The sequence below is a fragment of the Phyllobates terribilis genome, unplaced genomic scaffold (assembly GCF_046119375.1).
Source record: "Phyllobates terribilis strain yellow unplaced genomic scaffold, ASM4611937v1 Scaffold_1__5_contigs__length_1240528914, whole genome shotgun sequence".
NCBI lineage: Eukaryota > Metazoa > Chordata > Amphibia > Anura > Dendrobatidae > Phyllobates > Phyllobates terribilis.
In genome coordinates, this window is record NW_027362761.1 from 306,067,310 (window position 1) to 306,094,988 (window position 27,679).

At 46.2% G+C, this 27,679-nt stretch overlaps 1 protein-coding gene and 1 long non-coding RNA gene across 8 annotated transcripts in view; one reads left to right on the forward strand and one right to left on the reverse strand.

The window, feature by feature from the left end:
• The window catches only part of PATZ1 (POZ/BTB and AT hook containing zinc finger 1), a 28,560-nt gene extending 17,671 nt beyond the window's left edge, over nt 1–10,889 (reverse strand). For 2 of the 7 annotated variants that reach the window (XM_073673725.1, XM_073673670.1), the window contains exons 1-3: nt 10,649–10,889; nt 7,946–9,130; nt 1,387–1,450 (exon numbers count right to left, since the gene is read on the reverse strand). In XM_073673725.1, the coding sequence (XP_073529826.1) occupies nt 1,387–1,450; nt 7,946–9,090 (1,209 nt within the window). In that variant the 5' untranslated portion in view covers nt 9,091–9,130; nt 10,649–10,889. Of the gene's footprint in view, nt 1–1,386; nt 1,451–7,945; nt 9,131–10,119; nt 10,392–10,427; nt 10,557–10,635 lie in introns of those variants that run through there. The other 5 variants (XM_073673689.1, XM_073673717.1, XM_073673680.1 and 2 more) reach the window with 5 other exon arrangements.
• LOC141258710 (uncharacterized) overlaps nt 10,316–27,679 on the forward strand; it is a 38,885-nt gene continuing 21,521 nt past the window's right edge. The window contains exon 1 of the long non-coding RNA XR_012318332.1: nt 10,316–10,466. This is a non-coding gene — a long non-coding RNA (uncharacterized lncRNA). The remainder of the gene's footprint in view (nt 10,467–27,679) is intronic.

Sequence of the window (27,679 nt, forward strand, 5' to 3'; positions counted from 1 at the left end):
ACATACAATGCAAAGATTGAATCAACTTCTCCCCTCTTTATCTGGTCTCAGGTGTGATTTTCATATTGCCCACACCTGTTACTTGCCACAAGTGAGTTTGAACGAGCATCATATGCTTGAAACAGAGTTGTTTACCCACAATTTTGTCCGGCCCATTTTTGAGGTTGTGTGTCACACTATGTCCAATTTGCCTTTTTTTCTCAGTTTTTTTGTCTTGTTACAATACACACAAATTAAATAAACATGTGTATAACAAACCATATGTAATTGCAATAATTTTCTGGGCGAAATACTTCATTTTCTGGAACAACTTAAAGGGTGCCAACACTTTCGGCCATGACTGTAAATGTTGCAGACTGATCCTTACTGTAATCCTCAGTTACACCAGCTAACAACTGCTATTGTTTTTTTAACTGCTGGATCTGTGATGGCTCAAATATATGCAGCTAAATGAAAAAAATAAAAAATGTCACTGCATAATTTATCTCTTTTTCATTTAATAAGGAACCAGCCTAAATCATTCCATTAATAGCTTTTAATATAGCTCTCATAAAGTGCAGATAAAAGACTAATTCATCATTTGCATTTCACTTTTCTATTTTGTCTTGTTGTATTCAGTGATCTTTTTTTGCGTCAAAATTCTTCAAAGTGACGCGCATGGTTCATTATTTTTGTGCAAAGTCTAAAATTGTTTTTATTTTTATCTTTTTTGTGATTGTCAGCAAAAAAGTTGCACATTTTGCAAAATTTTCTTTTATACATAAAAACACTTCGGGGATACTGAAGTTGATTGGCGACACATATTGAGACTTTTCGTAAAGTTGCAAATGATGAATCGGGCAAAAACATCTGGAAACCTTAAACTCCACTTACAATGGCAAAGATAAGAAAAAGAAATACAGGTGAAAACATAAAATAGACTTCAAAAAATTTGCTAACGGAAAGATGAATATGGCACAAATGAGAAACTGGTGAAAAACTACAGAAGAAAACAGGCACAAATGCAATAATTATTCGGGGCTTATTTCAGTATTTTTAACATAAAAGCTTATGGGGTTTTCTGGGTTGTAGACAAATTTCCAGTCATTGTATGTGACTGAAGATAGCCCTGTATTGTTAGTGTGAGTGGATAGTCGTGAGACTGCAAGTAGGTGAATTGCATAAGTATGGTGACTTTTGCCGACTAGACTCATCTGCTTCTCTCAATAGAAGAAGCGGATGAGAATCTAGTCGGCACGTGACCACAAGTAGCCAAATCGCACACTTGCAGTCACATGATCGCACACTCCTGCTGAGAATACAGGAGAATTGTGACAGTGTGCTTATAGCATTATATAAACCAGCAACAACCTTTCCCTACTGTAATCATTAGCCCCCTTCCCATACCTCACACTTGTGGGGTCTCTCTGATGTATGAACTTGTTTTATATGTCCATTCAGATGGTCCGGCCTGTAAAGAAAGACAAATCACACAGATGTAAAAGTCAGAATAGCAAAAGCTGATATCATGCATTAGTAATACAAACACGATAGGTTACTTTTTTACCCAAATACAGAAGGGGATGGATATTCACATCTCCAAAACTTGTGGCCTCATGAGGGTGCATGTCCTAGGACTAAGGAATTGCCAAAACACTCCACCCTAAGAAAATCTCCAGCAGACAGACACTGGTGTTGTACCATGTTGTCAGGAAACATTGTAACAAAAATTATCAAAATAGCACATACGACATAATATGTAAGGTGCTAGGCATGTTAAGCACATCTTTCCCCCTTGGGGTACATGCACATGTTGCAGATTTGTTGCAGATTTTCTGCAGCGTTTAACAGGTAGATATGATTTTAATAGGACACTTAAGACAGATGCACAATACCCGACTTAAGTGTGCGAGCCGGCAGATATCTGTCACCAGCCTCGCTCATCCACTAATGCAAAAGGGGAGTAGAGCCAAATTACTGCTTTAAATCCACAGCATGTCTGTTCTTTATGTGGATTTTCATTCCAGATTCACTGTTTGCAATGTATAGGGGAAAATCTGCAATAAAATTTCCATGTAACACATGCATCTTTAGGCCTTGTTCACACACAGCATTTTTGCTGCTTTTTTTTTCGGCAGCTAAAACCTGATCTCTTGTAAAAACGCTGCATTAGAAATGTCCATTGTGCTGTGTTTTTGTTGATTTTTGCACGTTTTTTTTGGGGAAAAGGATTACATGTGTGCTTTGTGTACAGTACATGTTTTATTCACCAAAAATGCTTCATAAAACACTGTGAAAAATTCTGCAAAAACATTTGTATTTTTTTTGCAGCTATATTTTTGATACTTCATGGTATTTGGCTTTGACTAAAGTTTATTTATGCAATCCTGTATGGATTAGGCTGTGTGCCCACTATGCGTTTAAGCGTTTCTGCTGCAGAAACACTTAAAACCCGCTTGGTAGAAGGTGTGCAATGTTCCCCAATGATAATCCACATGTGCTGTGCACATGCTGCGGAAATTTCCACTGCGGATTATCATTGCGGAAAAATCCGCAGCGCTACCAATTATTTTGCGGAATCGCGACGTTTTCGCCGCCATTGACTTGCATTGGAACGCATGGAATCCGCATCACTGCATCTGCATATGCGGATTCCATGCGTTTCAATGTTCGGATGGTACCCGGGTTTGGAGAAGAGGAGACTCTCCTAAGGACCCGGGTACCATAGAACCTGTAAAAAAAAAGAATAAAATAAAAAATATACATTATACTTACCTTCTGATGGCCCCCGGTCTCCTCGGCGATGTGTCCTGGCTTGCCGGCAGCTCGCGATGGTCTAAAAAGGACCTGACATGACGTCATTTAGTCATGTGACGGGTCACGCGACCGCTGACGGCAGTCACGTGACCCGTCACATGACTAAATTATGTCATGGCAGGTCCTTTTAGTCTACCGCGAGCTGCCGGCAAGCCAAGACGCATCGGATAAGGCCACCGGGGGCCATCAGAAGGTAAGTATAATGTATATTTTTTATTTTATTCTTTTTTGTACAGGTACTATGGTACCCGGGTCTGAAGGACAGTCTCCTCTTCTCCAAACCCGGGTACAATTCTTTTACGGTCACACTATATAAATCCATGCCGTTTGCATGGATTTATATAGTGTGACCAAGTTGTCAAGCACTTTCCCACGTGATGCTAAAATCGCTTGGAAAGCGCTTGACAACCCGATTGCGGAAATGCATGTGAAGAACGCTTCACTTCCACATGTTCCTGGCAGGAAAAAAGCATGTAAAATCCGAATGCGTTTTTTCGCCAGGTAGATGCAGAAACGCTCAGGAAAAATCCGGAGCATTTCTGCATCGTGGGCACATAGCCTTACATTTGTTCATAGTGCATTTCCGCAGCAGAAATATACTAATGCAATTCTATGGGGAAGATCCACACATAAACTCAGCGATTTCTACAAATCCCATCCACTCTGCTGGAACTGTAAGATGCTGTGTGAACCTAACCTTACAACATTATATGGGTACCTGAACATGTAGGGGATTTGATGGATTTTCCAGAGTTTTTGCAGCAAAACCTGTAGGTGTTACTTATTGCAGATTTCATCCTGTGCATTGCAAAGGGTAAATCCACAATGAAGATCTACAAAGAATCGATATGCTGTGGATTTAAAAATCTGTACGGCAGGTCAATTTATGCACATAAAATATCCACAACATGTGGATGAGATTTTTAAAATCTTATCACTTAGCTTGTACTAAATTACTTTGTGGATTTTCCGCACATAAATTAGCACTGTGGCAAAACATATTAACGAGCAGATGCATCAGACATAGGGTAAATGTACAAACATTTGTCCTTTTCTAAATTTAAATCTCCATCAATTCTCTCCCGCAACCACTAACCAACTCCAAAACCAGGCCTCTAATGTTATCTGGGGAAAACTGGGCTTCTACACAGCCATGTATTGTTATTCCGAATCCACAGACATCCATTCCGTTCCTTTGATATGTTCCATCGCATAACACGTTCTATAGGTATGGCACATTTTTCCTGGAAGCATTGCTTTCAGGGCACAATAGGTTGCTCTATCAGGCAGTTAGTGGATTATGGACCTCGTGTGCTCTCATACAGGCTCCATGCCCATGCTTTGCCATGTGTGCATGTAAAGCAAACAAGCTACAAGGGGGAAGTTGGCCAATGGCATACCTCCCAACTTTCGAGTTCCAGTGGGACAGTCCTAAATTTGGGCTGCAGGAGCTGTCTTGATGTCTCAGAAGTCGGGGTATGTCCTGAGGACACAGATGCAGTTTCACAATGGTAGAGCATGAAGCCCACTGATCTCTGCTGTGCCATTCCATCTCAAGAGACTGACGGACCTGCAAGAACTTTCAGGTCACGTGACATTCTCAGGTCACATGACTGGGCAGCATAGAGCAGCAGGGAAGTGAAAGGATACATAGACAAGTGAGATGCATCCTCTGTAAGCAATTCATCTGCGGGGTATTATACTGTGTGTGAGGCACTGTGGAGAATTCATACTGCATTATACTGCGTGGGCGGACTGGGGGCATTATACTGCGTGGGACTGCACTGTGGGGGCGTCTTGCAGTCTATGGGGAAGACTATGGGAAAATTATGTTTTGTGTGAAGGGGATTATACTGTGTAGGTGAGCATCATACTGTGCGTGGGATCATTATACTGTGTGGAGGGTATGTTGGGGGCAATATGGGGGCATCATGCTGTGTGTGGCGACTGTGGGCATCATAATGTGTGGAGGCACTGGGTGTATCATAATGTGTGTTGTGGCATGTAGGGGCATAATGCTTTGAGTTTAGGGTCAATGTGCAAGCTTCATAATGTGTGGGGGGCATCATGCTGTGTGGGAGACTGTGAGGCATTATAATGAGTGTGATGACCACTGTGGGCATCATAGCATGTAATCGGCACTGTGAGGGCACTCACAGAGAGTAGTGGGCACTCTGAGGGCATCATATAGTGTTCATGGTGGGCACTGTGGGGGCATCATACAGTCTATTTAATGAGAACTGTGGGGTCATCATACTATGTGTGGTTGGCACTGTGGGGGTCATGAAAGAGGTATCATACAGTGTGGGAAAACCTCATAGGCTTTTATGTGGGCGCATACAAAAGACTTGACAAGGTTAGGTACACGTTTAGCGCAAAATAAAAATTGCAGTATATGTCCCTGTCAGGAGGTATGTAATGGCATCAGTCACGGTAATTTCTAGCAGGAAGCAAAAAAAAAAAAATAACCCCACAATGAATTGGGAATCTGGTTAATATTTGGAACTAAGGTTAATAATTGACCACTGCTGTGCCGCATAGTGAAACATGGCAGCTGCCGTGGTAAGAGATCAGTGTAGATAGATAGGAGAGGGTAAAATACTTGTCATTGACACTTGTTATTATAGTAATGCCACAAGACATGACATTTAGAAATTCTGGCAGATGAAGCAGAAAATAAAAGCACACCAATATACTGTGCCCACATGATTATATTATGGGTATTTCCCCACTGCCTGTCTCCTCATACACCATACATGCTCAGTGAAGTTGCAGCCCTTCTGTAACACCCTCCCCTATATCTCTGTGTCCCTCTGTCCTTTGCATGGAGGAGCGTATACCATACACCACATTTTCCTGATGGGGAGGAGAGTGTCTTTGTAGTTCTTCTGGCATCCCTCCCTATGTCATTCTGACCAATCAGTGAATGCAGGCTGCAATCCTCCATTTGGGTGGGGGCCCTTAGTGCACACGTTCTGAGATGGCGTCCCATGGGCAAATGAAAAAGGGGGTGTGGGGAGCTGACTATTTTTCATGCAAACAACTTCCATTACAAGTGCAGTCAGATATGCAAACAACAGGGAAGACTAATCACAATGTACACATCTAATCAAATATCTGCACTCAGCCACGATATAGCACCGTTCATTCTCTTATAATTTCCATGTATCGTATAAATCTAAAATAAAGTTTTCATCATGAAACGTATACATTGCAAAGCAGATGTTACACATAAGAACTCTATGGAAGACGCAGGTCAGCATTTTAAAGGTGAAATAGGAGCAGCCTTGAGCAAACACTAAAGCTCTGTTAGTTTTCTATAATGAAACCTAAAAGCGACGTTTCCCCTGAGGATGAATGGCCGGAATGTAAAGTACTTTCTATAGATCTTAGTAAAACTCTGCCACCTAACCACAGCACCCCTCCCCTTCACAGAGCCTTTCATCTGAACCGTGCATGCATGCCTTCTGAAATTTGTCTTAATAGCACGGCTCTTCCTTCTGAAGTTATATGCTTTTCATCAAATAAAGTAGCTTGTGTTGTGCATAGTATGGGACAGAAAACTAAAGCTGGTAATACTAGTAATGCCCTAGCAAGCTACTACATTACTAGCCTCTTTCAATAGACAATATTAGGGTCAGGTGGCAAGAAGCAAAGAACAAATGCTGTACAGCCCCACTGGATTTAGGGGTGCTGCGTACACTGCTCTACTTGGACAACCCCTTCTCAATCCGTATGTTTGCCCTCAGTAAAATAATAATACTTATACTCACCTCCAGTACTGGCGCCGATCCAGCGGTGTCCGCACTATCTCTCCCGAGGCTCATGTGACATTGTTATGTCACGCAAGCCCTACGGCCAATCAGCAGCCACTTCATCTACATCTGGAGGAAATGATAGCTGCTGTTCTCTCACTTTCTTCGGATGTATGCAATACGCCCTAAGGTGGAGAGAGTAAAGCCAGCGCTGATAGGCCGCAGGGATCATGTGACATAATGTCACGTGAGCCCTGGGAGAAACAGTGCTGACACTGCTGGAACGGTGCCAGCACCGGAGATGAATATAAGGCCACGGCCCCACTATCAGTATTCGGCCAAAACCAGGAGTGGGTGATAAATGCAGAATTGGTGACTTGTTTCTATTATATCTCTTCTCTGATTGTTCCTCACCTGGTTTTGGCTCCCAGTCATGAGAAAAAATACTGACCAAATACTGATAGTATTCTGTGGCGTAAGTGTTATTATTGCACTGGGGGAAAAAACATACGGATTCAGAAGGGGTTGTCCGAGTAATGGACAACCACTTTAACAGCAAAGAAACACTTTTTGGGCAGTTCTTAAAGGGAGACTGTCGGTACAAAATGACAGTGCACCTTTGGCATTACCAAACATTTCAGTGCATCTTCCCACCTTCTTGTTTTCCTTCTATCTCCGCCCTCCTCTGGGTCCTATAAAGCCAGAGCTGACAATGAAGTGGGGGGAGGTGTGTTGGAGGGCAGATATAGATGGAAAACAAGTAGGTGGGAAAGGCACTGAACTGCTTAGCCATACCAAGGATGTACCAAGCAACTGTGTTTGGTTTGAATAATCTTTTTAGGGCTGACAGGACTCCCCTTATTGGATAAGATATAGACCCATTGTTTAAAGCACCGCCGTTCCAAGACAAAGGCATTCTAAGAACTTCAGCACGCCGAATGCACTCACTTTGGAGGTCACAACTTTGCAAATTTTCAGAGTCTTCTCACAGGCCGTTCACACCATGTGGCCCGTTAGCCAGCCATCATCTACAATAACATTCTGTACTTGTTGACTTAGCAGAGCAATGACAGTGCTATTTTGGTAAATATTTAGCTCCATATATTTATGTATGGTAGATTGCATTATATAAAAAAGATAAAGTGCAAAAACCATACAGTCACAATTATTATTAAGTAAATATAGTTTAAATGATCCCAGTAAAGCAATAGAGCATCTTCATCAAATGGAATGAGCCAGAAGTGTGGGATCATGTGTGTTAGTATAAAGATACAAGTGCAATTTATATACTAGTTGTTTTTTCCCCTTTATGGAGTGTTGTTCATCTCAAACTATTAATAAATGTGCCAAATTGTATCAGAAGTGCCCCAAAAATCCATGCTGGCTGGACTCACCTAGAGAATCCTTTTCCACAGCTCTGACAGATGTAAGGCTTCCCAACCGAACCGTCATGTGAGCGGACATGGTAGGACATTCTGTCTTTACGCTTGAACCGCAATCCACATACAGGACAAGAATATGGCTTCTCCCCAGAGTGAGACAGCTTGTGTCTATTAAGATGGTACACATCTCGAAAAATCTTCCCACACAAATCACAAGCTACCTGTTTTCTTGCTCGGTTCCTTTTTCTAGGAGTCCCTGTTTCATCTTGGGTGAGCCCATTCTCTCCAATGCGAGGTGCTTGTATGTCTCCATAACCCAACTGTAGACTAGTGACTCCATGCTGTGCTTCATGCTGGCGCAGTCGCATAGGATCTGTGAAAACTTTATCACAAAGTCCACAAGGAAGTACACCTGTCTCCCGCAAGCCACCCACTGCTCCAAATAGAACAGAGTCTAAAACACTGGGTTTCCTCGGCCTGCCACGGCCTCGTTTACTTCCAAGTCCATGTACTCCCACTTGGTACTGAGACGGTAGTATTTGTGAGGACGCGCCAAGTGCTAGAAGAGAAGCTTGACTTGGCACAGCTGGACCTGGACGAACAGAATCTTCTTCATCATCCCCCAAGGATCCTGCAATACCCGAGCCACTCATAACAGTCCCATTAGTCATGTCTAATGGAAAGCCAAGGTCAGAAGCCCCAGATCGAAAAAGCATGAGTTCTGGTCGAGCAGGGGGCACCAAGATTTGGACATTGGACTGTTTGATGACTTCTTGGCAAATATCTATAACTGAGCGCATTAGTAGAAACTTGGCAGCAGTCATCAACTCCGGAAAACTCTCCAGTCGGATAATTATGCGAGCGGTATATGCAAAGTCCAAAATGTCTCCAAAAACCTTGGAGCTGATTGTGTGCATTTCAAGCTCTCGGGGAGTTGGACCCTCTGTATCTCCCAGAACAGACTCAAAGTACTGACTGCAGGCAGCTAAAACGGCACGGTGGGCAGGAAAACTATCCTCTCCGACACGTAGTATCACATCACAAAAGCGCCCACCACTCTTGCGTTGCTGGTTGAGTTGATTGAGGACATCAGAGCTGTGTTGACGCACCTGATAGGTGAAGCATGATGGCCCGCAGCCCTCTGCCAAACGCTCCATCGTTAATAGGATGTGGATCCAAAGTCATATAATTCTAGACCTAAGGGAGCATGTGGAAAGTAATGCAATAAGGTCATTGAATTAGTTCTGAAGAAGAAATCACATTTAGATTAACCAGGACATGATACTAAAGATTAAAGGGAATCTGTCAACAGGTTTTTGCTACCTCATCAGGAGCAGAAACCCAGATTCCAGAGATGTATCACTTACTGGGCTGCTTGCTGTAGTTTTGATAAAAACCATTGTTTTAACTGCTGCAGATCTACCAGTTCTCTGAATGCCAAGTTCTGTATAACCCAGCCCACACCACTGATTGGCAGCTTTCTGTGTACACTGTGCATAGGCAGAAATCTGCCAATCAGTGGTGAAGATTGAGTTATACAGAGCTCATGAACATGGAGGACTACATGGCAGTAGGTTTAATAGTCCTCTAATGATAAATGAGTGATTTTATCACACTAAGCAGCCAAGTGACACATTGCTGGAATCAAGGTCTCTACATGAATATGGAGGACGACATGGCAGAAGGTTTACTTGTCCTCTAATGATAATCTGCAGCTGATAAAACAGCGATGTTATTAAAAATACAGCAGCAGCCCTGTAAGTGACACATCTCTGGAATCAGGGTCGCTGTATTTACATTATGCTGCTCTCAGATTAGGTGGCAAAATCTGGTAAGAGATGTCCATTCTTCAAGACTTCATATATATCCGGCAATACGTCTTACCCCATTGGCACATTTTTTTTTTTTTAAGTTGAAAACAAGCAATGGTTAGTATGGGGAAGCTATGGGGCTGTTTGCCCTGTGTGCCAACTTCAATTCGGGCACAATAGTTCAGGCTAGGGCTAGGTTTAGGGACAGGGTAATCATTTTTTTTTTATAAAATCTTCTGTCGGATTTCAGCAAAAAGTAGAAAAAAACAGCAAACATCAGTATTTTCTTAAGATACAAGTGCTAGGGGGATACAGGGCTCAGTACTGAACTGGAGGACGTGGCTGTGCCAAGGCTGGGGGGTGCTAAACACCTACCTTCCCCCAGGTGCTGGCAACCCACGCTACGCCACAGACCGCAAAACACCCTCTTAACGCCACTAAAAGGGTTAAACGTGATGGAACCAGATGTGGCAGGATGTGAATTATCCACATAACCCAGTGTGTCCTGGCACATTGCTGGGCACACAATGCTGCACAGTCCTGGACTTTGACTAGTTTCATAGTTAGTGGGCACAGAGCCTGGCATGATGGGGGCGCTGCAGGAGGGTCACCTGTCACTAACAAAAATACCCACATTCCTAACATGGGGGTAAAATAACAACACAGGCAATAAGCAGGAATACTCAGGTGTTCGGGGTGTCCATGTCTGTCCTGCAGGACTGGTGAGCTGTGGGGATGTGGGGGCGCAGCTCTGCTCAGGGGGCGGGGCAGACAGTGACTGCGGGAGGTGCACTCTATAGGAAGGCCTGAGTGTGCAGCAGCAGCACAACCTTTACTGAGGGGTCTCTGCAGGGCCCCCTACAATCTATCCGGGGTTCAGGGTGATGTCACCTGGTGCGCGTACCCGCGTAGCTCCTCCCCTTGCCCTCCGCGGGTGCGCGCTGCGCGGGCCGATGCTTTCAGGAGCCCCGGTGCAGGTTCCCGGTGTGTTGCCGCGCTCTCCAATCTGCTTCTCAACCCCGGAAACCGAGAGCCCCCAACCGGATACCGGAGCCCCCCCCACACCGGACACTGGGGTAGCTGTGACCGGATCCTCCGCAGCCTCTTTGTGTCTGATCCCCCCCCAGGCTGAGAATCTGTGTCCGCCCCCCGGTCCCCCCTCCCTGTGAGCACTCCCCCCACCCGCCCCTGTGAGCAGCCTGGGAGACCCCGCACATGCTGACCCCCCCACTCTTACCCCTCCCGGAATAATAAGCATATTCACTTAGTGACACACGGTAGTCCACATCCACAGTGATCTGTTCCCACACGGAGGAATGCCCCACTGTCCCCCAGGAAAAGGCTAATGGCTGACCTAAAGAAAGTCCCAGAAAATACCCTCCTACTAGTCACATTCCACAGGGTGATAGTCCTGCCATAGCTTGGGCAGCCTCACCCCTCTCGTGCCATAGCTGGGGCAGCCTCACCCCTCTCGTGCCATAGCTGGGGCAGCCTCACCCCTCTCGTGCCATAGCTAGGGCAGCCTCACCCCTCTCGTGCCATAGCTAGGGCAGCGTCACCCCTCTCGTGCCATAGCTGGGGCAGCCTCACCCCTCTCGTGCCATAGCTGGGGCAGCCTCACCCCTCTCGTGCCATAGCTGGGGCAGCCTCACCCCTCTCGTGCCATAGCTAGGGCAGCGTCACCCCTCTCGTGCCATAGCTGGGGCAGCCTCACCCCTCTCGTGCCATAGCTGGGGCAGCCTCACCCCTCTCGTTCCATAGCTTGGGCAGCCTCACCCCTCTCGTGCCATAGCTGGGGCTGCCTCACCCCTCTCGTGCCATAGCTGGGGCAGCCTCACCCCTCTCGTGCCATAGCTGGGGCAGCCTCACCCCTCTCGTGCCATAGCTGGGGCAGCCTCACCCCTCTCGTGCCATAGCTGGGGCTGCCTCACCCCTCTCGTGCCATAGCTGGGGCAGCCTCACCCCTCTCGTTCCATAGCTTGGGCAGCCTCACCCCTCTCGTGCCATAGCTGGGGCTGCCTCACCCCTCTCGTGCCATAGCTGGGGCAGCCTCACCCCTCTCGTGCCATAGCTGGGGCAGCCTCACCCCTCTCGTGCCATAGCTGGGGCAGCCTCACCCCTCTCGTGCCATAGCTAGGGCAGCGTCACCCCTCTCGTGCCATAGCTAGGGCAGCGTCACCCCTCTCGTGCCATAGCTGGGGCAGCCTCACCCCTCTCGTGCCATAGCTGGGGCAGCCTCACCCCTCTCGTGCCATAGCTGGGGCAGCCTCACCCATCTCGTGCCATAGCTAGGGCAGCGTCACCCCTCTCGTGCCATAGCTGGGGCAGCCTCACCCCTCTCGTGCCATAGCTGGGGCAGCCTCACCCCTCTCGTTCCATAGCTTGGGCAGCCTCACCCCTCTCGTGCCATAGCTGGGGCTGCCTCACCCCTCTCGTGCCATAGCTGGGGCTGCCTCACCCCTCTCGTGCCATAGCTGGGGCTGCCTCACCCCTCTCGTGCCATAGCTGGGGCTGCCTCACCCCTCTCGTGCCATAGCTGGGGCAGCCTCACACCTCTCGTGCCATATCTGGGGCAGCCTCACCCCTCTCGTGCCATAGCTGGGGCAGCCTCACCCCTCTCGTGCCATAGCTGGGGCAGCCTCACCCCTCTCGTGCCATAGCTGGGGCAGCCTCACCCCTCTCGTGCCATAGCTTGGGCAGCCTCACCCCTCTCGTGCCATAGCTGGGGCAGCCTCACCCCTCTCGTTCCATAGCTTGGGCAGCCTCACCCCTCTCGTGCCATAGCTGGGGCTGCCTCACCCCTCTCGTGCCATAGCTGGGGCAGCCTCACCCCTCTCGTGCCATAGCTGGGGCAGCCTCACCCCTCGTGCCATAGCTGGGGCAGCCTCACCCCTCTCGTGCCATAGCTGGGGCAGCCTCACCCCTCTCGTTCCATAGCTGGGGCAGCCTCACCCCTCTCGTTCCATAGCTGGGGCTGCCTCACCCCTCTCGTGCCATAGCTGGGGCAGCCTCACCCCTCTCGTGCCATAGCTGGGGCAGCCTCACCCCTCGTGCCATAGCTGGGGCAGCCTCACCCCTCTTGTGCCATAGCTGGGGCAGCCTCACCCCTCTCGTGCCATAGCTGGGGCAGCCTCACCCCTCTCGTTCCATAGCTGGGGCAGCCTCACCCCTCTGGTGCAATAGCTGGGGCAGCCTCACCCCTCTGGTGCCATAGCTGGGGCAGCCTCACCCCCTCTGGTGCCATAGCTGGGGCAGCCTCACCCCTCTGGTGCCATAGCTGGGGCAGCCTCACCCCTCTGGTGCCATAGCTGGGGCAGCCTCACCCCTCTGGTGCCATAGCTGGGGCAGCCTCACCCCCCTGGTGCCATAGCTGGGGCAGCCTCACCCTTCTGGTGCCATAGCTGGGGCAGCCTCACCCCTCTCCTACCATCTACCAATGGATCTACTCATCAATCCCTCTATCTACGTATTATCTGTCTATATACAGGTGCATCTCACTAAATAAGAATATCATCAAGTTAATGTATTTCAGTTCTTCAATACAAAAAGTGAAACTCATATAGAGGCATTACAAACAGAGTGATCTACAGTACAGACCAAAAGTTTGGACACACCTCATTTAAAGATTTTTGTGTATTTTCATGACTATGAAAATTGTACATTCACACTGAAGGCATCAAAACTATGAATTAAGACGTGGAATTATATACTTAACAAAAAAGGTGTGAAACAACTGAAAATATGTCTTATATTCTAGGTTCTTCAAAGTAGCCACCTTTTGCTTTGATGACTGCTTTGCACACTCTTGGCATTCTCTTGAAGAGCTTCAAGAGGTAGTCACCGGAAATGGTCTTCCAACAATCTTAAAGGAGTTCCCAGAGATGCTTAGCACTTGTTGGCCCTTTTGCCTTCACTCTGCGGTCCAGCTCACCCTAAACCATCTCGATTGGGTTCAGGTCTGGTGACTGTGGAGGCCAGGTCATCTGGCGTAGCACCCCATCACTCTCCGTCTTGGTCAAATAGCCCTTACACAGCCTGGAGGTGTGTTTGGGGTCATTGTCCTGTTGAAAAATAAATGATGGTCCAACTAAACGCAAACCAGATGGAATAGCATGCCACTGCAAGATGCTGTGGTAGCCATGCTGGTTCAGTATGCCTTCAATTTTGAATAAATCCCCAACAGTGTGACTAGCAAAGCACCCCCACACCATCACACCTCCTCCATGCTTCACAGTGGGAACCAGGCATGTAGAGTCCATCCTTTCACCTTTTCTGCGTTGCACAAAGACACGGTGGTTGGAACCAAAGATCTCAAATTTTTATTCATCAGACCAAAGCACAGATTTCCACTGGTCTAATGTCCATTCCTTGTGTTCTTTAGCCCAAACAAGTCTCTTCTGCTTGTCGCCTGTCCTTAGCAGTGGTTTCCTAGCAGCTATTTTACCATGAAGGCCTGCTGCACAAAGTCTCCTCTTAACAGTTGTTGTAGAGATGTGTCTGCTGCTAGAACTCTGTGTGGCATTGACCTGGTCTCTAATCTGAGCTGCTGTTAACCTGCGATTTCTGAGGCTGGTGACTCGGATAAACTTATTGTCAGAAGCAGAGGTGACTCTTGGTCTTCCTTTCCTGGGGCGGTCCTCATGTGAGCCAGTTTATTTGTAGCGCTTGATGGTTTTTGCAACTGCACTTGGGGACACTTTCAAAGTTTTCCCAATTTTTCGCACTGACTGACCTTCATTTCTTAAAGTAATGATGGCCACTCGTTTTTCTTTACTTAGCTGCTTTTTTCTTGCCATAATACAAATTCTAACAGTCTATTCAGTAGGACTATCAGCTGTATATCCACCAGACTTCTGCACAACACAACTGATGGTCCTAACCCCATTTATAAGGCAAGAAATCCCACTTATTAAACTTGACAGGACACACATGTGAAGTGAAAACCATTTCCGGTGACTACCTCTTGAAGCTCATCAAGAGAATGCCAAAAATGTGCAAAGCAGTCATCAAAGCAAAAGGTGGCTACTTTGAAGAACCTAGAACAGGGGTCCTCAAACTACGGCCCGCCGGGCTATTGGCGGAGGAGAGGAGAGCGGTGCCATTGCCCGCCCTTCCCCCCGCTTGCTCAGGGCCCTGGCAGCCGGATACTTACCTCTCCCCGTGCCTCCGCAGATCCGCTGTCTTCCGTGCTCTGCGCTTCCTGTGACGTCTCAGGTCAGAGGGCGCGGTGATGTCTTTACACCGCGCCCTCCCAAGTGCTGTCACAGGCAGCGCAGAGCGGGACAACGCCGCCGCGACGCTGGAGTCCAGACCAGAGCAGCGACAGCAAGTGAGGTGAGTATTGGATTTTTTTTTTTTTTAATGTATGGAGGCATAGGTCATTATATGGAGGGTGACATCCTGCAAGGGGTATAATATGGGGGGGTGACATCCTGCATGGGGCATGATATGGGGGAAAGGGACATCCTGCATGGGGCATAATATGGGGGGGGGTGACATGCTGCATGGGGCATAATATGGGGGGAGAGGTGACATGCTGCATGGGGCATAATATGGGGGGGTGACATGCTGCATGGGGCATAATATGGGGGGGGTGACATCCTGCATGTGGCATTATATGGGGGGGTGACATGCTGCATGGGGCATTATATGGGGGGGTGACATGCTGCATGGGTCATTATATGGGGGGTGACATGCTGCATGGGGCATTATATGGGGGGGTGACATGCATGGGGCATTATAAAGACAGGGGAGTGAAATCCTGCATGGGGCATTATATGGGGGGGTGACATCCTGCATGGGGCATTATATGGGGGGTGACATCCTGCATGTGGCATTATATGGGGGGTGACATGCTGCATGGGGTATAATATGGGGGGGGTGACATCCTGCATGGGGCATAATATGGGGGGAGAGGTGACATGCTGCATGGGGCATAATATGGGGGGGGTGACATCCTGCATGTGGCATTATATGGGGGGGTGACATGCTGCATGGGGCATTATATGGGGGGGTGACATGCTGCATGGGGCATTATATGGGGGGGTGACATGCTGCATGGGGCATTATATGGGTGGGGTGACATGCTGCATGGGGCATTATAAAGACAGGGGGGTGATATCCTGCATGGGGCATTATATGGGGGGTGACATCCTGCATGGGGCATTATATGGGGGGTGACATCCTGCATGTGGCATTATATGGGGGGTGACATGCTGCATGGGGCATTATATGGGGGGGTGACATGCTGCATGGGGCATTATAAAGACAGGGGAGTGATATCCTGCATGGGGCAATATATGGGGGGTGACATCCTGCATGGGGCATTATATGGGGGGTGACATCCTGCATGGGGCATGATATGGGGGTGACATCCTGCATGGGGCATTATATTGGGGGTGACATCCTGCATGTGGCATTATATGGGGGGTGACATGCTGCATTGGGCATTATATGGGGGGGTTACATGCTGCATTATATGGGGGGGTGACATGCTGCATGGGGCATTATAAAGACAGGGGAGTGATATCCTGCATGGGGCATTATATGGGGGGGGGTGACATCCTGCATGGGGCATTATATGGGGGGTGACATCCTGCATGGGGCATGATATGGGGGGTGACATCCTGCATGGGGCATTATATGGGGGGGAAAGGGACATCCTGCATGGGGCATTATATGGGGGGTGTCATCCAGCATGGGGCATTATAAGGGGGGGAACAGCCTGCATATGGCATTATAAGGGGGAAACAGCCTGCCTATTGGGAACATTTACCTGCCCATTGAGGACCTATGCTGCCTATTGGGGACCTATGCTGCCTATTGGGGACCTATGCTGCCTATTGGGGATATTTACCTGCCTATTGGGGACCTATGCTGCCTATTGGGTACATTTACCTGCCTATTGGGGACCTATACTGCCTATTGGGTACAGTTACCTACCTATTGAAATACCGGTTGATTTAACTTTACTTGTTCTTCATTTTAAATATTGTATTTGTTCCTGTATTGTTTTTTTTTACTTCAAAATAAGATATGTGCAGTGTGCATAGGAATTTGTTCATAGTTTTTTTAAAAAAACTATATTCCGGCCCTCCAATGGTCTGAGGGACCGTGAACTGGCCCCCTGTTTAAAAAGTTTGAGGACCCCTGACCTAGAATATAAGACATATTTTCAGTTGTTTCACACTTTTTTGTTACATATATAATTCCTCATGTGTTAATTCATAGTTTTGATGCCTTCAGTGTGAATGTACAATTTTCATAGTCATGAAAATACAGACAAATCTTTAAATGAGAAGGTGTGTCCAAACTTTTGGTCTGTACTGTATTTTAAGTGTTTATTTCTGTTAATGTTGATGATTATGGCATACAGCCAATGAAAACGCAAAAGTCATTATCTCAGTAAATTAGAATACTTTATAACAATAGCTTGAAAATTATTTTAAAATCCGAAATGTTGGCCTACTGTTCAGTAAATGCACTCAATACTTGGTCGGGGCTCCTTTTGCATCAATTGCTGCATCAATGCGGCATGGCATGGAGGCGATCAGCCTGTGGCACTGCTGAGGTGTTATGGAAGCCCAGGTTGCTTTGATAGCAGCCTTCAGCTCGTCTGCATTGTTGGGTCTGGTGTCTCATCTTCCTCTTGACAATACCCTATGGGGTTAAGGTCAGATGAGTTTGCTGGCCAATCAAGCATAGTGATACTGTTGTTTTTAAACCAGGTATTGGTACTTTTGGCAGTGTGGACAGGTTGTCACTCGTGTGTCAGAAGAGACAGACAGTCACCCTGCAGTCGGTTGCAGGAGATCTCTTTGTTTGGCATTACAGACAACTTCTTAGAAGCTGTATCTCTAGGACCCAGCGGCTACCTTCCTCCGGCTAATTAACACCCTGGCCTGGGTGTATAAATACCTGCTGTGTGCCAGAGGGAGGTGCCAGCGATATTCATTACTCCTTGTGAAGGCTTGACAAAGAGCAGCACTTCTCCTCTCTGGTGCTAGAAGACGTGTGCACATTTGTCTGGAGTCGACTAAAGCTAAGCGATTTTCCCTTGTTTGTCCCCCCTTGTTGTCTTTAGTGTTCAGTGGGGATCGACTAGTGCTCAATCCCTCCCTTCCCTAGCCTGAGCCTAACACCAGGGAAAGACAGGGCGAGGTACACGTGCGACGATTGGTGAAGAACCAATATAGGGACATTAGTGGAGACAGGGTGACGCTAGATCAGCCTAGGAGGTCCACTCCCCTCTTTCCCTAGAGTTTGGGCTCCCTTTCCCTCTTCCCTTTGTGTTGCACTTAGTCTTTCCCACACCTTGCGTGACATTATCGCCAGCCGAACACATTTTGAAAAGGAAAAAAAAACTGACCCTGTTTTTTTTTTTCTCTGTGTGTTTTTGGGCGTGGCCTTTTTTCTTTTTTTTTCCTTTCTCCCTTGGTATGGGTTCAGTTGCTGAGCTCGCAGGGCGGCTGTGCAGTCTGTCTCTGGAGGTGATTGACCTCCGCTGTGAGTTTCAGCAGCATCAGCGGCTACAGGTCGCCAATGTGGGGGTCTCTGCAGGTAGAGCTGTCCAGCCTGAACCCAAGGTTGCCCTCCCGGACAGGTTTTCAGGAGGTAGGGACAAGTTTTTTGTTTTCAAGGAGGCCTGCAAACTGTGTTTTAAACGTCGTCCTTACTCCTCTGGAAATGAGGAGCAATGGGTTGGAATTGTGATCTCTCTACTGCAGGGAGATCCTCAGTCGTGGTTGTTTTCTTTACCGCAGGACTCAGTTTGTCTCCAGTCTGTGGAGGGGTTTTTTGGGGCTCTGGCCCTCATCTATGATGACCCTGACCAAATCGCCTTGGCTGAGTCTAGGCTGCGCTGCCTTCAGCAGGGAAATCAGTCAGTGGAGACGTACAGTTCGGAATTCCGTAGATGGGCAACGGATTCAAAATGGAATGACTCAGCCCTTAGAAGTCAATTTTGTGAGGGGCTTACTGAAATGTTGAAAGATGCCTTAGCAGTATATGAAACCCCTCAGTCCTTGGAGGCTGCCATGTTGTTGGCCATACGTCTTGATAGACGGGTGAGACCACCTCCGGGGCCTTCTTATTGGGGTTGTGTACCTTTGCCGGGGGAGCAGTATGGGGGTGAACCAGTACTGGGGGAGGTCGAGGAACCCATGGAGTTAGGCTATGTGCCCACGATGCAGAAATGAAGCAGAAAATTTCTGCAGCATTTCTGCATCTCCCTGGCAGAAAAAAACGCATGCAGATTGTGCATGCGTTTTTCCTGCAGAATACATGCGGATCCACATGCGTTTCCGCATGCAGATTGACAAGCGCTTTCCAGGCGATAGCATCACTTGGAAAGTGCTTGACAACTAGGTCACACTGTATAAATCCATGCAAACAGCATTGATTTATACAGTGTGAACCGTAAAAATAAAATAAAGCTATACTCACCCCCGATGCCCCGGCGTGGCTGCAGCGCTGCTTCCTGGCTTGTTCCTGGCTGCCGGCATATCGCGAGACAGAGCGGTGAAGGGCCTGCGGTCACATGACTGTGACGTCACCGAAGGTCCTTCGGAAAGGTGAGTATAAACTTTATTTTTTATTTTATTCTTTTTTTACAGGTACAATGGTACCCAGGTCTGGATGAGAGTCTTCTCTCCTCCAGAACTGGGTACCATCCGCACATAGAGACGCATATAGAATCCGCTTGTCAAATGTACAGACGTGCATTCTATGCGTCTCAATGCAAGTCAATGGCGGCCATTCCGCTGCGCTTCCGCAAAATTAAATGACATGCTGCGGATTTTTGTACGCAGCATAAACGCTGCGGAAAAATCCGCAGCATGTGCATAGAACATGCAGAATCCCCTTGGGGACCATGGGGTGCGGATTACCTAGAGTTTCACAAGCGTTTACGCTGTGGAAATTCCGCAGCATAAACACTTGAAAAACGCTACGTGGGCACCCAGCCTAAGGGGGTGTCTCTGCATCATACATCTCCCCGGAGATAGGCAAGAAAAAAGACGTATGTTTTTTTGTGTGGGAAAAAGGGACATTTTATTGTGACCTGTCCTTCAATTCCTAAACAAAAGGAGACTCGATTAACTCTTGGTAATCTGGAGTTGGATAAACGAGGGTTGCATTTTTGCCAGCCTGCAGTTCCCACTTTGTCCTGACAGCATAGGTGGTGCTAGAGAGCAAAACCGAGAAAATGTCTGTGTTTGTTGACAATGGAGCTAGAGTTAGCATGGTTGATGCTGAGTTTGTGAAAACACATGGTCTTGCTTGCTGTACTTTAGCTAAATCTATTTTCATCTTCGCCATCGACTTGGCGACACTTGCACAGAAAGCATTTACTCAGATTGAACATAATGTAAAACTGAGGGTGGGGTCAGTTCATTGTGAAATAATCCCTTGCTATGTCCTGGACAATCTTCCCACACCTATTGTTTTGGGTATTCTTTGGCTTGTTAAACAAAATCCGTTGGTGGATTGGCAAACCGGGGAGATTACTGCCATGAGAACTGTTTAGATATTTCCCTTGCTACTGTCTCTACGGAAATATTACCTGCTTTTCTGTCTGGTTTTGAGGACGTTTTTTCTGAGAGGGTGTGTCAGGATTTCCCTCCTCATCGTGCATATGACTGTCCTATTAACCTGGAGCTAAACTACCGAAGTCCAGACTGTATAATCTTTCTGGCCCTGAGAGACAAGCCATGAAGGATTTCATTGCGTAAAGTCTGGAGAAGGGACATATCAGACCCTCATCTCCGCCCGTGGCGGCAGGGTTCTTCCTTGTGAAGAAAAAAGATGGCGGTCTTTTAAAAGGCCCTTGTATCTTCAGCTCCACTATGGAGAGCTTACCATCTACCACATCTTCACTGCCTCTGCAGCGACATCAGCAGCATGATGAGAGGTCCTCAACTGAATTCAGGTAACCAAATCTACATCTTGAGTTCTACAAAGTTTAGCCCCTTCTTGATGGGGGCTATTTTCCATTTTTGTTTTTTCCTCACTTTCTTCCAAGAGCCATAACGTTTTTATTTTTCTGTCCACTTAGCCGTATGGGAGCTTGTTATTTTGTGTGAAGTTATATTTTTGATTGACACCATTCATTTTATCAAGAGATGCAGTGGAAAGTGTTGAAGTTGCAAAAAAAAAAGTGCAATTCCACAATTGTTTTCTGTTTACCATGTTCACTATATGGTAAAACTGACCTGGCAATATGATTCCTCAGGTCAGTACGAGTACGCAAATACCAAACATGTATAGTTTTTTTTTTTTTTATTTAAGTGGTGAAAAACAATTTTGCTTGTGTCGCCATTTTCCTAGACTCGTAACGTTTTAAATTTTTTTAATATGGGCTGGGTGAGGGCTTATTTTTTGCGCTTTTCACTGATCCCACTTTTGGATAGATAGAATGCTTTGATCATCTCTTATTGCAATGTTGTAGCGGCCAAAAAAAAATGTAATTCTGGCGTATTGATTCTTTTTCTCGTTACGCAGTTTACTGATCGGATTAACTTACTTTATATTTTGATAGATCGGACTTTTATGAACGCAGCGATATAAAATATGTGTAGTATGTTTTAATTATTTTTGTTTTATTTTTAATGGGGCAAAAGGGAGGTGATTTGAACTTTTGTCTTTTTCAAAACTTTTTTTTCGCTTTTTACTATATTTAATAGTATCCTTAGGAAACTTGAAGCTTGTACTATACATATCAGAGCATCAGCACTACTATGTATAGTTAAAAATCCCGATCTACGAATGCCAGCTAAACGCTGGTTTTCACAAGAGTATCATAATGACAGGCACAGGGGGTCTTCAGCAGACCCCTGGCGGTCACTGTAAACCGTTGGCACCTCGTGATCACGTCACCGGCGCGCCGATGGGTGCTTGGAATGACGTGCCTCCCCCTGCCTGCCACATGTTAAATGCTAAAGATTGACAGTGGCATTTAACAGGTTAACAGCCACTGGCTGAGCTTCGCTCCAACCACGGCTGTTAGAGGCAGATGATGACTGATTAATTCGAGACACACCTGTGGATGTATTTTAATGCACACCTGAAACACATTGCTTCTTTGTGTAGCATCATGGAAAAGTCTAAAGAAATCAGGCAAGATATCAGGAAAAGAATTGTGGACTTGCACAACTCTAGCTCATCCATGGGTACAATTTCAAGATCCCTGAAGGTGCCTCATTCATCTGTACAATTATACGCAAGTACAAACAAGATGGGAATGTCCAGCCATCATAACGCTCAGGAAGGAGACGGGTTCTGTGTCCCAGAGATGAACATGCTTTGGTCCGACATGTGCATATCAACCCAAGTACAAAGGGAAAAGACTTTGTGAAGATGATGGCGGAAGCTGGTAAGATTGTGTTAATACCCACAGTGAAACGAGTACTGTATCACCACGGGCTGAAAGGCCACTCTACCAGGAAGAAGCCATTACTCCAAAAGAAACATAAAAAAGCCAGATTAATGTTTGCAAGTGCACACAGGAACAAATACCTTAATTTTTGGCGACATGTTCTGTGGTCTGATGAAACTAAAATTGTACTTTTTGGGCATAATGACCATCATTACATTTGGAGGAAAAAGGGAGAAGCTTGGAAGCCTAAGAACACCATCCAAACTGTGAAACATGGGGGTGGCAGCATCATGTTGTGGGGTTTTGCTGCAGGAGGGACTGGTGCGCTTCACAAAATAGATAGCATCATGAGAAAAGAAGATTATGTGGCAATACCGAAGCAACATCTCAAGACATCAGCCAGGAAGTTAAAGCTTGGGTGGAAATGGGCCTTCCAAATGGACAATGACCAGAAGCATACTGCCAAAACGGTAACAAAGAAGCCTATGGATAGCTAAGTCAATGTTCTGGAGTGGCCATCACAAAGCCCTGATCTCAATCCTATTGAAAATTTATGGGCAAAGCTGAAAAGGCAGGTGTGAGAAAGGGACCTACAAACCTGGATCAGTTACACCAGTTTTGTCAGGAGGAATAGGCCCAAATTCCGACCAACTATTGTGAGAAGCTTGTGGAAAGATATCTCAAACATTTGACCCAAGTCATTCAGTTTAAGGAAAATGGTATCAAATACTAATGAAATGTATGCAAACTTTTGACTTTGCCGTAAGTAATAAAAATGCTTTAAAACATTCTCTCTCATTATTCTGGCATTTGGCAAATATTAAAAATTATGGAAATCTAGTTTGTACTTGCGTATAACTGTTTGTACAGATGAACGAGGCACCTTCAGGTATCTTGAAATTGTACCCAAGGATGAGCCAGACTTGTGCAAGTCCACAAGCCTCTTCCTGATATCTTGGCTGATTTCTTTAGACTTTCCCATGATGCTACACAAAGCAGTGTGTTTCAGGTGTGCATTAAAATACATCCACAAGTGTGTCTCTAATTAACTCAGATGTTGCCAAAAAAAACTATCAGAAGCTTCCAAACACATGACATTATTATGAAGTTCGTTTAAGGCCTCATTCACAAGTCAATATTTTTCATTAGTGTTTGTATGCCTAAGTCAGGAGTGGAACTTACAGAGAAAAACTAAAACTGGCACTCCACAAGTAAATAATGTCCCGTCTGTCATCTAGTCTGTGTAAAGTGGACAAAACTCACTTTTGGTCACGAGGAATCCGATTGCTCTGCGATTCCGGATGCAGCCGCACAGTCAACGGCAGACACTTTGTACTTTTTAAACAGTTCAACTTTACTCAGCAGATCAAGTTCAGTTTTAGTCACAGATACAGCACAATACGTCAATGAACTCCGTTCACCTCACGGACGTCAGCGCGAGCGCCATAAGAGAAAGGTCTCGTGCTCTCGCTGACGTCAGTGATGTGAACGGAGTTCATTGGCTATGAACTCCGCTCACCTTGTTCCCGTCACCGCGAGTGGTCGCATCTGTCACGGGTGTGTCAGAGGTGACAGACAGTCGCCCTGCAGTTGGTTGCAGGAGATCTCTACGTTTGGCATTACAGACATCTCCTTAGAGGATGGCTGTCTCTAGGACCCAGCGGCTACCTCCCTCTGGCTAATTAGCTCCCTGGCCTGGGTGTTTAAATACCTTGTGTGTCTGAGAGGGAGGTGCCGGTGATATTCATTACTACTTGTGAGGCTTTAGCAAGAGCAGTACTTTGTCCTCTCGGGAGCTTGAGGCTGTGTGCACATTTGTTTGGAGTCGTCTAAAGCTAAGCAATTCCCCCCTGTTTGTTTACCCTTGTTGTCTATAGAGTTTAGTGGAGATCGACTATTGCTCATCTCCTTCCTTCCCTAGCCTTTAGCCATACGCCAGGGAAAGCCAGGGCGAGGCATGCGTGTGGCGATTGGTGAAGAGCCAATATAGGGATGGCAGTTGAGGCAGGGTGATACTAGACCAGACTAGGAGGTCTCCACTCCCCCCTTTCCCTTGTGTCTGGGCTCCCTTTCCCTCTTTCCCACACCTAGCGTGACAGCATCATGCCCCATTCAGCATGACATCTACATGTAGCAGAGCTAGACTCGTCAAGGGACAAATGGATTATATTCTCGTCGGACAGGTGAGGAATATGGTGGTTTATTATTTTTCCTTTTTCCATAATAAAGGGTAAAAGAGGGACGGGGACTGTTTATTTAAATAAAGGAGTCTGTGTCATTATTTCAAATAAAGAACTTTATTCTGGGTGTTTTTTATTTACAATATGACTATAGGGGTTAGTAATGGGAGCATCTTATAGATGCCTCTCCATTGCTAACCCTGGGCTTAATGTCAACTGCCAATACAAACCTGACATCAACCCCAATACTATTACCCCACTTACCAACTCATAAGGGCAAGTGGGAAGAGCGGAGGCCAAGCGCCAGAATTGGCGCATCTTATGGATGCGCCATTTCGGGGCAGCTGAGAGGTGATGTTCTTAGTCTGAGAGGGGGCCAATATACATCGCCCCTTCATTACCTATTAATATCAGCCCGCAGCTGTCTGACTAGCCTTTGCTGGTTATTAATTACAGTGGGGAAAAAAAGTATTTAGTCAGCCACCAATTGTGCAAGTTCTCCCTCTTAAAAAGATGAGAGAGGCCTGTAATTGACATCATAGGTAGACCTCAACTATGAGAGATAAAATGAGAAAACAAATCCTGAAAAGCACATTGTCTGATTTGGAAACAATTTTTTTTTTTTCAAATTTTGGTGGAAAGTAAGTATTTGCTCAATAACAAAAGTTCATCTCAGTACTTTGTTATATATCCTTTGTTGGCAATGACAGAGGTCAAACGTTTTCTGTAAGTCTTCACAAGGTTGGCACACACTGTTGCTGGTATGTTGGCCCATTCCTCCATGCAGATCTCCTCTAGAGCAGTGATGTTTTGGCGCTGTCGCTGGGCAATACGGACTTTCAACTCCCTCCAAAGGTTTTCTATAGGGTTTAGATCTGGAGACTGGCTAGGCCACTCCAGGACCTTGAAATTCTTCTTACGAATCCACTCCTTCGTTGCCCTGGTGGTGTGCTTGGGATCATTGTCATGCTGAAAGACCCAGCCACGTTTCATCTTCAATGCCCTTGCTGATGGAAGGAGGTTTGCACTCAAAATCTCACGATACATGGCCTCATTCATTCTTTCATGTACACAGGTCAGTCATCCTAGTCCCTTGGCAGAGAAACAGCCCCAAAGCCTGATGTTGCCACACCCATGCTTCACAGTAGATATGGTGTTCTTTGGATGCAACTCAGCATTCTTTCTCCTTCAAACACGCCGAGTTGTGTTTCTACCAAACAGTTCTACTTTGGTTTCATCTGACCATATGACATTCTCCCAATACTCTTCTGGATCATCCAAATGCTCTCTAGAAAACTTCAGACGGGCCCGGACATGTAATGGCTAAAGCAAGGGAACACGTCTGGCACTACAGGATCTGAGTCTCTGGCGGCGTAGTGTGTTACTGACGGTAGCCTGTGTAACGTTTGTCCCAGCTCTCTGCTGGTCATTCACTAGGTCCCCCCGTGTGGTTCTGGGATTTTTGCTCACCGTTCTTGAGATCATTTTGACCCCATGGGGTGAGATCTTGTGTGGAGCCCCAGATCGAGGGAGATTATCAGTGGTCTTGTATGTCTTCCATTTTCTAATTATTGCTCCCACAGTTGATTTCTTCACACCAAGCTGCTTGCCTATTGCAGATTCAGTCTTCCCAGCCTGGTGCAGGGCTACAATTTTGTTTCTGGTGTCCTTCGACAGCTCTTTGGTCTTCACCATAGTGGAGCTTGGAGCGTGACTGTTTGAGGTTGCAGACATGTGTCTTTTATACTGATAACAAGTTCAAACAGGTGCCAGTACTACAGGTAATGAGTGGAGAACAGATGAGCCTCTTAAAGAAGAAGTTACAGGTCTGTGAGGGCCAGAAATCTTGCTTGTTTGTAATTGACCAAATACTTATTTTCCACCAAAATTTGAAAAAAAATTCTTTACAAATCAGACAATGTGATTTTCAGGATTTGTTTTCTCATTTTGTCTCTCATAGTTGAGGTCTACCTATGATGTCAATTACAGGCCTCTCTCATCTTTTTAAATGGGAGAACTTGCACAATTGGTGACTGACTAAATACTTTTTTTCCCCACTGTATAGGGAGGATCCCACGTCATTATTTTTGTTGGCGTCCCCCATTTTAATAACCCATAAAGGCTAAGTATACAGCTATGAGCTGATATTAATAGCATGGGAAGCTTAATGTTTATTACCCTCTTCCCAGGCTATAAACATCCCCCCAGCTGTCTGCTTTTCCTCAGCTGGTTATTAAAATTTCGGGGGACCCCACGCCATTCTTTTCTTTAAATTATTTAGTTATTAGCTAAATACATGAACATTAAACTACACACGCCCTACACTAAATTTATATGTCACTGACATCTTTCTATTCTATGCGTATATCTTTTCTTTCTATTCTATTCTGACGGGTCACCTTGTGAATTTACTGTACTTGGCTACTGAAGTGTCGAGTTTTCTAGGAGATGGGTGCCTAAAAATCGGACGGCATACACATGGTCCGAGTGTCGTGTGATTTTTTTCTTGCATTGGCGATTGCGATCCGAAATTTGCATCCACTCGTGGCATTCTGCAATTTTTTTTTTCAGTCCGATCCCGATCCGATGCGAGTTGGAAAAAAATCGCAGATGAGCACAGAATCATAGAATAACATTGGTCCGAATGCAATCCGATTTTTTTTATCGCATTGCATTCTCCCGATTTCATCGCAAGTGGGAGAGAGCCCTTAGGCTGCAGTGAGACGACCGTATGTTCTCTCATGCGAGAGAATCAAGGCAATTATGCTTATGACACTTGGCTCAAACTCTGTCAGAGTTTGATCCCAGTGTCATCTGAGTGTGATCCGATTCTCTTGCAGGTGCGGAGAAGATGGAGAGCTTAATTTCTCCATCTACTCCATTGTCTGTGTCCACTGATGTCTGACTGCACTTGGATGACATCCAAGTGCATTCCGATGTTTCACACGCACCCATACACTTGTATGGGCGCGCATGGTCCGATTATTATCAGATGTGCTCGCAGCATGCTGCTATTGTCTTCTTGTGTCACATCGCCATGATAAAAAAAAAAAACAGCTGATCTGTACTGCCCCATTGTATAACATTGGGCCAAGTGCTGTCTGATAAAACATCGGGTGGCACTCGGTCGTGTTATACGCTCATGTGAGCGAGCCCTTAGTCCGGGTTCAGGTGCGCGTGCAAAATGTTGTCTGTTTTTCATCCGGAAAAAATTAACACTTTTCATCCATATTTCATCTTCATGACATTCATGTGTCATCTGTATGTAGGTTTTTTATATCCTTTATCTCATCTATGTGGCCGCTATTTTTATACACACTTAAAAATGTACAAGGTCAAATACAATTTCCTATGTTAAGAATTGAAATGTATCTGTAAAAAT